This window comes from Rousettus aegyptiacus, unplaced genomic scaffold, assembly GCF_014176215.1.
Source record: "Rousettus aegyptiacus isolate mRouAeg1 unplaced genomic scaffold, mRouAeg1.p scaffold_m13_p_12, whole genome shotgun sequence".
Lineage (NCBI taxonomy): Eukaryota > Metazoa > Chordata > Mammalia > Chiroptera > Pteropodidae > Rousettus > Rousettus aegyptiacus.
Window position 1 is genome coordinate 24,194,483 of NW_023416287.1, and position 12,113 is coordinate 24,206,595.

The window sequence follows — 12,113 nt, forward strand, 5'->3', positions numbered from 1 at the left end:
CTCCCATGGTCTTATCTTTATCTGTTAAACCTGATCTCTGACTTCTAGAAGCTTCTGTCCAGTCCACTGTCACCCAGGTAGCAGGAGGTGGAGCCGGCACTGGGCTCAAGAATCCTGCATTGCTGGCCCCTACTCTGTGCTGCCTCTCCCCAAAAAATAACCTGAGGAGGTAAATCAGATAACAAGGGTTCCAGAAACATCTGGAGGAGTGTCCGCCGAGCTTTAAAAACGATCCACAATAATGAAAAGATGGCTACTTACATTTAATTAAAATGATATGAAATCTAAAATTCAGTCTCTTAGTTGCACTTGCCACATTTCAAGTGCTCCCCAGGCACCTGTGGCAGGTGGTGGCCCCCATGTTTCAGGTGCAGAACACTGCCACCACTGCACGATGCTCCACTGGACAGTGCTGGTCTAGGAAGTGCAACAATTTCTCTAAAGACCCAAGGATCAGTTGATTAAGAATGAGAGTTGAATCCTACTGAGCAAATGAAGAGGTGACTGTCCAGCCAGAATCAGCACCGCTGAGACTAGAGCTCAGGCTTTTTTGTACCAATTCACAGTTCCTCCCACACAACAATGAATGTAGGGAAGCAGTGACAAAGGTCAGGAAACTGGCAAACCCAGTAAAAATGACCTGTCAGTCATTAATTGGCTGTATTACGTGATAAAGAAGTCTTTTATTTATAAATGACTCATTTTTCAGCAAACATTTTAAAGGACCTACTACGTGAATAGGGGACGGAGGTATAAAGATGAGTAAGTCAGGTGTTAATAATGAGATTCCTACACTCTTGCGATTGCCACAATGTGTGGGAACCCAGTGGGAAGAGAAGCTGAAGAATTAGAGGGGGGATCCCCAGAGATGGTCTTGAGGGATGAGCAAGTTTACTAGAGAAAGAGCATCCAGGCAGAGGGAGCCACCTGTGCAAAGCCACCTTCTGGCAGGGTCAGGCAGCCTTGTTAGGTGCACAGGGAGAGGGCTAGGCTGGCCCCAGGGATGCCTGAAAAAAATCTTACATGAAAACCATGCATGAAAGGCTGATCTGCCTCAGCTGTCAAAAACAAAGCACAAGCAGCAACAAAGCTATTCTATTGTTCAACGAATATTAATTGAATGCCTATTACATATTCTGTTCCAAACACCAGACACAGCCCTAAAATCCCTGCCTCCCAGTGCTCACACAGACCCTTGCATCTCCTTCCTGCTGACCATCCCCTGGAATCTCTTTCCCACCTCCCTCCTGACCTCGTTTCTGAACTTTGGCTCTGCCTCTAGGGCCACTGTTTCTGACTTTCCAGTCTTTAACAGCATGGAAGCCGCAGAGGAGAAATGACCTTCCTCTGCCCAACACCAGAAAGACAGGATGGCCAGGGAGATGGTGTCCAGTCCTAGAAACAAACTTACGGCCCAATACGGAGGCACAGGGTGAAGAAACAAAATGGGGTCACTACAGCCAAGCTGCTTAATTACTACCATGAAGTAGGCTACGGCGTGAGCAAGCGGTCCTGTTATTGTTCTAACTAGCCTGGGAACTTAAACTTTTGTAACTTTCCAGTCATGTCTCAATGCCTGGATATATATCTGGATATATACCAGCCTTCCAGATAACCCTTGCCTGGCTATCAGGTGTGACCAGACTTCCTGGCACCCATCTTTTGGACCCCCTGACATCTGACTGATAATCATTCTGGAACAATCCTAGGGCTAAGAATGAAGGGCTGATAATTCTCAAAAATGTACTTTTTACTATGAGAACTCTTAACTTTTCTCTCTCCTTCAGAATGCTTCTGGGTTTTTGCCTGGCTGTGTCCCCAGTCTGCAAATTTTAAGGCCCTTGAATAAGTCTTTATCATTGTAGCCAAAGTCTCCAGGCTTTTTGAGTTCATCTGACAATATCATATAAAGATGGTGTATCTGTAGCTTACTATGAACCTACCACAAGCTGGACTCTGCTTAGAGCTTCACACCAAGTTATTCATTCCAATGCCTTGCACACTATCTTGCTGACAAGGGCATGGAAACTCAGAGAACTGATGTCACCTCGGGAGAAAGTGATGGAGCCAGGGCTGGAACCCAGAGCAGGAGCAGTGCCCCCCACCCACCATGTCTGCTCCTCTGTGGGACAGGCGCTGGCTCACACTCAGCAGAGGAGTCCTGCACCTGGAATCTGACCCCTTAGAACTTCAGAACATACAATGGGGTAAGCAGCCTCAATTCCTGGTCATTCAGGTTAAAATTTCCAGGGCCAAGGAACGGCGTAACTGGATAAAGAATAATGAATAGTATAATTGCCAAGAAATGGAGGAAGATTCTTTGGACACGCCACGGATCACCCTCTTTTTTCTACATGCTATGGAAGTCTGATATGATGCCCCAGACCACTGCCATTCCCTGGAACTTTCTGCACTGATAGAAATATTCTATATCTGTGCTGTCTTTTGGCAGCCACTAGTCAGTCACAAGTGACCAATGAGCCCTTGAAATGCGGCTAGTGAGACTGAGGAAGTGAATCTTTCATTTTAACTAATTTAAATTTAAACAGTCACATGCCATGGCGACTACCATATTAGACAGCACAGATCTAGATCTAGAATCGTCAGGTTTCAGATCTCAGTTCTATTCAGAAAAGTGACTTGTCCCAAGTCCTTCAGCTAGATGACAGGCAGAGCCCAGAACTTGTGCCTCCTTTGTCCTGGACAGGATCTCCCACTGGCTGCACACCTCAGGCCACAGAGAAATTGATGTTGCAAGCCTCACTTCCCCATCCCAAGGCACCTGTGGAGATGGATGGATTGTACCCGCTTGTGAGTGAGGACAATGGAAACCGATTCCAGGGCTGACACTGCCTTGAAATAAATGCCATCTTTGCCTGAGGAAGTGACCCAAAGTGATTCTGAGGGAAGATCAATTCGGTTCATTAAAAAGCCCTGGTAGGTTGCCTTTTAGAATAAGCTGACACCACTCAAAATGTAATAAAAATAATTATTCCCCAGACCACCTCGTTCCTTTATTAGAAAGGAACCTCAACGAGCAGCACCACTCACTCCCTGCAGTGACCCTGCCCGCCGATGACGTGTTGCAAAGGGTACAGAAAGGTAGCTGGCTTGTTCAACTGCCTTCCCCCGAGGTTCCCACAATTACGATTTTACTTGATGCTATTTAAGATTAGTTATATGTCTACGGGTTCATGGCAGCAAACCGGCTCCAGAGTGAGTGGCTTGCGCCCCTTTCTGTGTCCATGAGATAGACACTCTGTGTACTCAGCACCGGTTTCTCACCACTGGTGGCAATAGGTCCCAGGGATGGCACTGGAGGAAGTGCCCATCAGGCAGCCCTCCTGAGAGCTGTGCCAGGAGCCACAGGCAGCAGGTGGAACCATCTGCACACCTGAGGCTGAACTCTGTGATGAACTTACAGGAAAACCAACCGATGTGTCAGGCACGCACCGTGTATGCCCTGTTCCCTCTCACCTGGATTTGTAGTCAAGATTAACCAAATTTAGTACTTGGTTTCTTTTTATCTAGTTACGGAATCTCCCAGAGAGCTGGGTGGAGAATTTCTAATTTCACAGAGGTTAAACAGTTTTAGAAGGCTCCAGCCTACCCCCAAGTTCTCAGGACACAGGGTTCGGGTGAGGAAGACCTGTGACCCATGCATGCTGTTCTGGATGGTGAACCAGTCAGTTTGCACAGTCTCTAGCTGCACATACAATGACTGGGGGAATTAAGTGGCATTCCTTAGCACCCTGGAAAACAGCATACTTTGGCCCTAGATAACTGGAATATGAAGTTTACTCACTAGGAATACATTTGGAAGCCTAAGAATAGGTGTCTTCCAATAGAGGCTGGACTATGGGGTGGGACAGCCCCAGGGCCACGTGTTTGTGTGCAAAGCTGGGTGGGGAGGAGAGGGAAGTAGGTAGGACTCCTGACCCTGGCCTTGTTCAACCCGAGTAACTCACTACGGCTTGTCTAATACACTCCACAATTAATTTCATCTGAAAGAGAAGGATTCTGCTGTGACAATTTAAAAACTGTTAATTCTTTACTAAAAGAACAATTTTTTTCTGTTGTAACAAGTAGTATTCTCTCTCATCTAGAACTAGTGCCATCTCCTAACTGGTCCCTGTTTCCATCCCCTCCACCACCCACCGTGGTCACCTCTTACCATAGCAGCCAAAGTGGTCTTTAAAACAAAACAAAAAAAACAGGTGGAACAGTGTCTCTGGGGCACCCCTTTCACTTGGTTGCTAGCAGCCTACAGGGCCTGCGTGACCTGGTCCTCGGTTACCTCGAGGACTTCATCTGCTCTTCTTGCACCCGCCCCTCACTGGCCTCCTGCTGATCTGCCACATACTATATACACTGCACCCAACACAGGGCTCTGAACTGGCCGTCCCCTGCCTGACTGCCCACTCCCAGGCACCTGCACGGCTCTGTGCTTCCCTTGCCTCCTTCAGGCCTTGGGCCAAGGCCATCTTATCAACGAGGCTTAGTCTGACCACCCCCAGTTAACACTCTCCCTCATTCCTCATTCGCCCACCCTGCCCCATGTTTCTGTCATACTTAGTATGCTTACTGCTTATTGTTTGTCTTTCCTTGCTACAATGTAAACTCCATGAGAATGGGCTGTTTTTCTTTTTTATTCAGTAATGCATCCCAAGTGCCTGAATGGCAGGCCGGGACAAGTTTGAGTGCTTAATAAAAATTTGTAGGATGCACGAAGGAATGACAGCACCGGAGAGCCTGCCTACCCAGGCCAGCCAAGGGAGGGGAGACTCTCACCGGCCTTCCAAAATTCCATCGATGGAAAAAAATAAGGAAATGGGGGGAAGGTGATCTCAGAGTTGGGGGTTGTCCTTTTGGAACTCAGGTGGTCAGACCGATCAGTGAAACGGATCGATGTTTAGAGGCCCGACTATTTAATTAGAAAAGTACTTGTACCTTAGTAATTCCCAAAACTCCAATGTTGGGACTGGATGAAGTAGAGCCATTCCCAGTACCAAATATGCCATCGAGAACACAGGAGAGACCCTCCACGAATATCCCCCTAAAACGTAAAGGAATGGGGGAAAGAGAAACATTCATTCAATGGGGGAGGCAATCTACAGTATGCTCTAAATGACCATGACTCAAAGGCCTGGTCCACAGATCTGCAGCCTCCACACACCCTGGGAGGGGGAGCGATGCAGAGTCTCAGGCCTGACTCCAGACCTGCTGAGGCAGAGCTTATACTTGAACAGGGTCCTTCATGCTCAATCAACTTTGAGAAGCACCTCTGTCACCACACATTAGACAAAGGTGTTCAAACAGTATTCCAAATTAAAGGATTTTAGCCAGAAAACAGAGCTATTTGTTGGGATCTAAGGCAAATGTGGGCCGTCCACTGATTTGATTTCTTTGCTATTAATATATAGTTACATCAGGCATGACATGTTTTGTAATTCTGTAAACACTGATACTTTTTAAAAAAAAAGAATCGATATACAAGTAATATAATCATATGCAACAGTTCCCTTGGAGAAAGACATAAAAACCAGGACTATAAACTCTAACATTAGAACCATTGCAGGAGATGCTAAGACACCACAACCCATTAGATCTCATCACACACAAACCCTTTCGGAGGGGCTGCAGCTGCCTGGGAAAGAGGTGTCGGTGGGGCATTGGGGGTGTGGTGATCTGGGCTATTTTCTCTTCTCTGAAGCCTCCATAGGGTCCAATTCACTCTCAGCATACAGAAACTAAAGACCAGGTGTGCTGAGAACCTAAACCCTACAGCTCATAAACTTCTAGATTCTGTAGACTTCATTTATTCCTGCTTTTCTCTCTCCACATATAAATTAGAATTATGAACAGATGACACAGCATCTACCGTTCAGAACAGCTGGAAAAACAACAATCAAAAGAAACATATGTCCATGACCCCAAACCAAGCAAAGAACAATGGCACTTATTGTTGAGTTTAAATTCTTCAGTGGTCTCATAGAGAATGTGGCATGATTATCGTTGTGAGAAAGAAAGGATGAGAATTGAGCTTGCTGCTACAGATGAGGAATGAGAGGGCAGTGACTTGCCCAAGGACAAAGACCCAATGAAAAGCCCTGATACTTGGCTGCTTTCATACTGAAACTCTTGGTTTCTTCTCCTCCAAGATCTTCCAAATCAAAGAGCAAAGTAATGAGGTACCGGGCCCGATGAAGAACTCATTTTCTCAGACACGTACCTGTTTATTGCATGGATAGGGGGCGGTGGGGCACAGGACAGCCGTGCGCAGGCGTAGTAGTCCCCAATAGACTCAATGATACTGGCAACGACCGCGCTGAGCATGCCGATGACACCAGCCGCAGAGACGGTGGGCAGTCCCCACTGAACTACATAAGGAAAACAAATGTGAAATTCTCAATTTCTTGGAGGGGGAGGCAGAAGTTAGCAGGACAGCGAGTCATTCAGAACATCAGGACTCTCTAAGACCTACTCAGATTTCGAAACTAATGGAAACTTTATTTTTAAACCTAAGTTGCCAATGCGTAGGTGCCTGAGAATAGTTCCTGAGCCGGCTGAAGTTGGCCATACCAGGACTCATCTGTTCTATGTCCTTATTTAAAACTGTTTGGCAGGAAAAGGCAGGTGCTTCTCCTGCTTCAAAACCACAGTGTCTACTAAATTACAACTTAACATAGCCTGCTGTGTTGGGATAGAAATTGTATGAGAAGGATTTTTAACCCTGCTGTGCAAAGTGTGGTATGAACTCATGGTGCCCTTGCACTGAGGGTGGCATCGAATGAAAAAAGCATTAAAAAGTTACAGCTGAATTAAATCCCAACAGTAAAGCATGACACAAAGTAGAGACAACCCTTAAGTAAACCATGTTATGGAAAATTAGATAGTTTCCTTTTAAGAAAGCAAAGAGAAACCCCAGGTGGCTTCATTTTGAGTATCTAGATTTAGTTCTTCACTAACTATAACTTTAAAGAAAAAAAGAAATCTCTTTTTGAACCTTGAAAGCCATAGATGTTATTTAATAAAAATAACATGAGGAACTTTCACTGTTAGAATGAAGAGTCTTCTTTGATAAAGTACCTAGACCTTCCCTTGAACTATTACTTATAATACAACTACTAAAAATAAAGCACAGTGGAAAAGGAAGGATAGATAAAATGGTCTCTTATGCAGGAGCCAACAACGTAGTTCAGAGAACAGACGATGAAAGATAAAGGAACAGTGTAATGGGTAGACATCAATAGAAGGCAACCCAAACTAGGTCACAATGAGTGCAAGTTAGGAAGTCAGGAAGAGGACAGTCCCTGCCCAGGAAGGTTCTGGGCAGGCAGCAGCCTGAATGAGCATCAGCAGATAAGCAGAACCCAGCAGAGTAAGAATGGTCTGGTGTTTAGAAGAGGGCATGTGTATGGCGTGGGACAGGCAGGTTTAGGAAGGGCTCAACATGCCACCTAGAGGGGCTTGGCCTCCGTCTTGTAGGTAACAGAGAGCAACCTTGGGTCTGGGAAGAAAAAGATGACACACAAAGTTGTGCAGAATATGCCTAGAGTGTGTATGCGGGCAGAACTGCTCCCTCCCGGGGCTACTTTACCCTGCGGGAGAAGAGAAAGGATACAGTGGCAGCCTGTGGTTAGAGGGGCAAAGTGCACGTCCACGGACAGTAACGGGGCATGCTCTATGCCCGCCAGCAACAAGCTCGCTCGGTCAACATCTCACCTCCAGGTGAGTTTGGAACAGATTTTTCTCATACAGATGATTTATCAAGCAATTTTCTGTATTTTCTAAATAATTTTTTACACAGTTACCTTGTTACTGATGCAGTGTTATGGATTCAGGCGAGGTATTCTTATTTTCTTTTGTCATTTGCTATTTTTCAGAAACGGCTTTTTACTTTCTTAAGTCTTCTATACTTTTACTGTTTTTTTCCCTTTTGCCTAAAATCCTTTATTTTGATTTATAAAATCTTTATTCTATCTGCTTCACATTTTACAATTTGCAATCTTATAACTTTCGATCCCTTTTCTTTCAGATAAAAATCCTTGTTGGCTTCCAGCCTTCTAGCTAGCCTGTTGTTTCGTCTCTCCTTTTAACTAGAACCTTTAATTTATGTTCCTTTACAGCAAGGCCTCAACCTCAGCACTGTTGACATTTTGGGCCCCAAATCTATATTTTAACAACAATCGAGGTAATTCTTAGCATGCTAACAGACAGACAACCACATATCAGAAAACCGGTGTCCAAATGAAGCCAAATCATAAGAATAAAGACTACATCCTTCTGGCTCTCTGGGTGGCTTTTTCCTGGGGGAGCTTTGGCAACAGGGCAGCTCACGGCAGTTAAGAGTTGTCAGGACAAGGAGCTGGACAGCACCGGTCTCTTGTCACATGCACAGCTGCAGCTCCTGTGCAGCCCACTGTGTTCCTCCTTGCACTAATCTTGGGAGCTGCCTGCACAAGCGGAGGACCACCAAGCCTGTGCCGTGGGGGCTTCCTCCCACCTGCCCTCCCATGCCTCACCAACTGACTTTTAATCTCATTTTATCTCAGGCTACATGTATATTTATGAATCATGCATTTTTTAAAAGGATAGGTATATATAAATATATATTTAGACCATATGATCTGATGAGAACGTTATTTTAGAAAGACTATACTTCTTTTTTAAGTGTCTGTAAACGTGTCAAGAACAGAAGGAACAACTGCCAATGTTGCCGTCATTTAACATGCCTGGAACAGTTGTCTCTGACCCAATCTTAATATTCTTGGCTTTTCTTGCTTTCTCTCCTTGTCACTGTCATTGTAAATTGTGAAGATGTGACTGTTTAAACAGGGGAATAAATTAGCACAACCTGACTAAGCTTGGGCTTCAATTCTAATTAAAACGCCAAGTGCCAGAACAGTCTTCACAACAGAATAACCAAGCATTAATAACCACTGGGTTCAGAGAGTCACTTTTGGTGAGGGGTCTAGAAGGTGGGATACATGAATCCAAGTGACACCTCGGGCTGGGGATTGGACCCTCCTTGCCAAAAGTTATCTAACACTTAAATGATAACTTATGATCCATCTTCCACCCATTTGTGAGTTTACTTCTGACAGCTATGACATTTTTAAAAAGATTATAGCTGCCCATTAAAAGATAATACAAATCCCATCACACTTGAGCAGTGTGCTTGCTAATCCTCATGCCCCTCCCACTCAAATCTGTTCACTTCGGTGGCCTGGGTTCTGTGTAGCTACATACTTGCTTTCTAAGCAGCTGCCCTTAAATCCTAACCATCAGATCCCAAACCTGGCAAGAGACCCCTTCACCAGGATTTCACCCTAGTGGAACCAAAAGAACCAACTAGTTAATCTGAGGAGGGAGCTGGGTAGTCTCTGTGTGTTAATTGTGGTCTCTAGGGACAGGGCTTCCCTTTTTGGGGTGTCAAATCCTCAAATGACCAGAATGATAAGACCCTGAGGGACAAAGAGGCTTTTCCCGCTGCAGAGCCTCTGCCAACTTCCTACTCCGCTGAGCTGGCCCCTCGTGAGCTCCTGAACCCTCTGGCCAGAATACTTACACGGGTATGGGACCTTAAACCAGGGAGCCACCAGAAGCACGCCCTGCCTGGCATCCGTTCGAGCATAGAAGCCGTACTTGGTGCTGTCAGGAGGAAAGACATCTGTCACTGTGAAGATGAAGCAGAGCAACCAGGACACGAGGATGGCCAGGATGATCTGAAGTGGTCGAAGGAAAGGACACGATCAGGCCGAGTGGTGGCTGTTGGCAAAACACATACCTTCCCACAGTCTGACACCCCCAGGATCTACTGCTGTCAGTAATTTGCTAAAAGCCTATTATTCCTTAAATGGGATCACATTTAGAGAAAGCAGTTTTATCTAGGTAGAGTTACTTTAACCTTAGGTCTAACTAGTAGGATAAGGATAATGGACAAGGTGCCTGCCAAGGCAACGTGGGGTTAGACCTCTCTCAGTCCCAGGAACTAGCAATGGCCTCCTTCACACTACTGAGGATTTCAGAATTGAAAGCTGCTGCTACTTTTAAGTCCATGACGATATGGGTAGTCATTAGTACCCCAATATCACTGCACAGACGCAGTCCCCCCCCACCCCAGGAGAACCTGCTTAAAACCTTCCTTTCACATAAACATTGTACATAATGAACCAAAGGCAATACTGTCAGGAAAGATGAAAAAAGATGACTACTCACCGGGAACATTTTGAAAAGCTGCAACTTGTACGCAGTCCATCCTTTCTTGGATTTGTAAATTGGGAGAGGAAATTTAACATTTCTGGCATACTGAGAAAATAGTAATACTAGGAAAATTGTCCTGAGGAGAGAAAGAAAATAAACTATGTTAAAGGCTGTATGTCTGTGTTTTAAAATATTGCTCCAATCTTCAATAGCAAAAGTGACTACATGTGTTCAACTCAGTCCTCTAGAAAGCTGCTAGTCTTCTTAACCATTATTTGGGAAACTGTGTCTTTTGGCAATGCCGTCTTTGCAAAGATATTAGAACTCTTTCTCTTGGCGTTACTTGATACAGAAATGAAATTGCTATGTAAATGCCATGGCTAAATTTTCCTTAACAGAACAAGAAAACCCAAAGAATGTATACGCTGATGGGAAAAGCTCACACTATGTAAGGGAAAGAGACAGGTTGCCAAATACAATAAAAAGCCAGTGTAATTACAACCACAAATTAACTGAAAAACAAGCAACTACTTTTCTGTACTTTCTGATTTACTTTAAAAAGCATAAATTACCTTTAAAAAGTAAAAAGTAAAGCGTCAATGTTCGAGAAAGCGATATACAGAATTCTATATTCACACTAAGAGGTTTCGTTTGTGAGACATTATAGGAAGGTCTCCCCACCCATGACCTCATCTCAGTGTTCTGCAGTGGCTTCTGTGGTCATCTCCGTTGCCAGCAGTCCAAGGTCGTGCAGCTACAGTTTGCAGGGTGGGCAGGCCAAGGGTCCAGCTCTACGACCTGGGCTCTGAACCACTTCGCCACATGGATCATAAGGACTGGGAGGCCTGGGCTGGCTCAGAAGTCCCTTCACCTGAGCCCCACACTCCTGACCGAGATCCACTGAGGGCTGCAGGAAGCAGCAATGTCACGTGACTTTCCTGCAGCAGGCCTGACACATCCTCGTCAGTCTACTCCCGAGTGTGGCAGGTGTGGGATGGCTCCCCATAACTGAAGCAATAAAGGCGTACACAGAATGGTGTGTTTCATTACCCACTAGGAATCACTCTTTGACTTACAACCTGAGACACAGTTGGCTGAAGAGTGGGTTCTCCATCAGAGCTAACCTTAATGGTTCCTGGGCACAGTTCTACTTGCTGAAATGGAATTATCAGCTCTGACCGCTTTACTGTCACATATCTAATGAGGTGCGAACAGTAACCAGCTGTAGAACAGGCCTGTGCTGCTTCACCATCTCCCCCATCTACTTTGGCGTCAAAGGTCTCTGCCCTACGACAAAGTCGCCAGGCCAGTACCAATTCAAGGTTGAAAACATATATAGTGCTCGAGTTATTCCAATTCCCCTGGGGTAGTGGAATTTAACAACAACTATTACAATAAAAAAAGGATATGGCAATGAGGGATTAAGTTAAAACTGCCTTGTTTTAAACTTAGACAAAAATGAAAAATTCAGGTTTTAAAAAATGCTACCCATTAATTTCAAAGTGAACACTCTGAGATCCCAAAAGGCTCCAAGTCTGCTATTATTATTATTATTTTAGATGACATCCCACAGGGCAATTACGCCTGAACTGTGGTGCTCTTTTCAAAGCCTGTTTAAAAAAGGTGGGGGCGACACATACAAAATTCAAGGGAGGACGCCTAAATCTCAGGCCTAACTCTGGCAGTGCGAGTTGAGTGGAGTTGAGTGAATGGGGGCAGATGAGAGCTCCATTTTCTTCCCCTTCTAAAATCCATCTACTTCTAATTTCTGTTTATCCTCAAATACGCCTGTGGGGCAGGCAGGGCAGGCCACTCCACAGCAGAGGCAGAAGGTAGGGCGGCGTGCCCACGTTCACACTTTGGCCAAGCAGAGGAGAGACAAGGCTCTGAGTCTCAGATCCTCTGGC

The 12,113-nt window shown here is 45.2% G+C and overlaps 1 protein-coding gene across 8 annotated transcripts in view; it reads right to left on the minus strand.

Moving 5' to 3' along the window:
- The window catches only part of SLC23A2 (solute carrier family 23 member 2), a 112,230-nt gene that overhangs the window by 10,978 nt on the left and 89,139 nt on the right, over window positions 1-12,113 (minus strand). For all 8 annotated transcript variants that reach the window (XM_016134384.2, XM_016134088.2, XM_016134531.2 and 5 more), the window contains 4 exons: window positions 10,222-10,342; window positions 9,572-9,728; window positions 6,233-6,380; window positions 4,951-5,056 (listed from right to left, as the gene is read on the minus strand). In XM_016134384.2, the coding sequence (XP_015989870.1) occupies window positions 4,951-5,056; window positions 6,233-6,380; window positions 9,572-9,728; window positions 10,222-10,342 (532 nt within the window). The remainder of the gene's footprint in view (window positions 1-4,950; window positions 5,057-6,232; window positions 6,381-9,571; window positions 9,729-10,221; window positions 10,343-12,113) is intronic.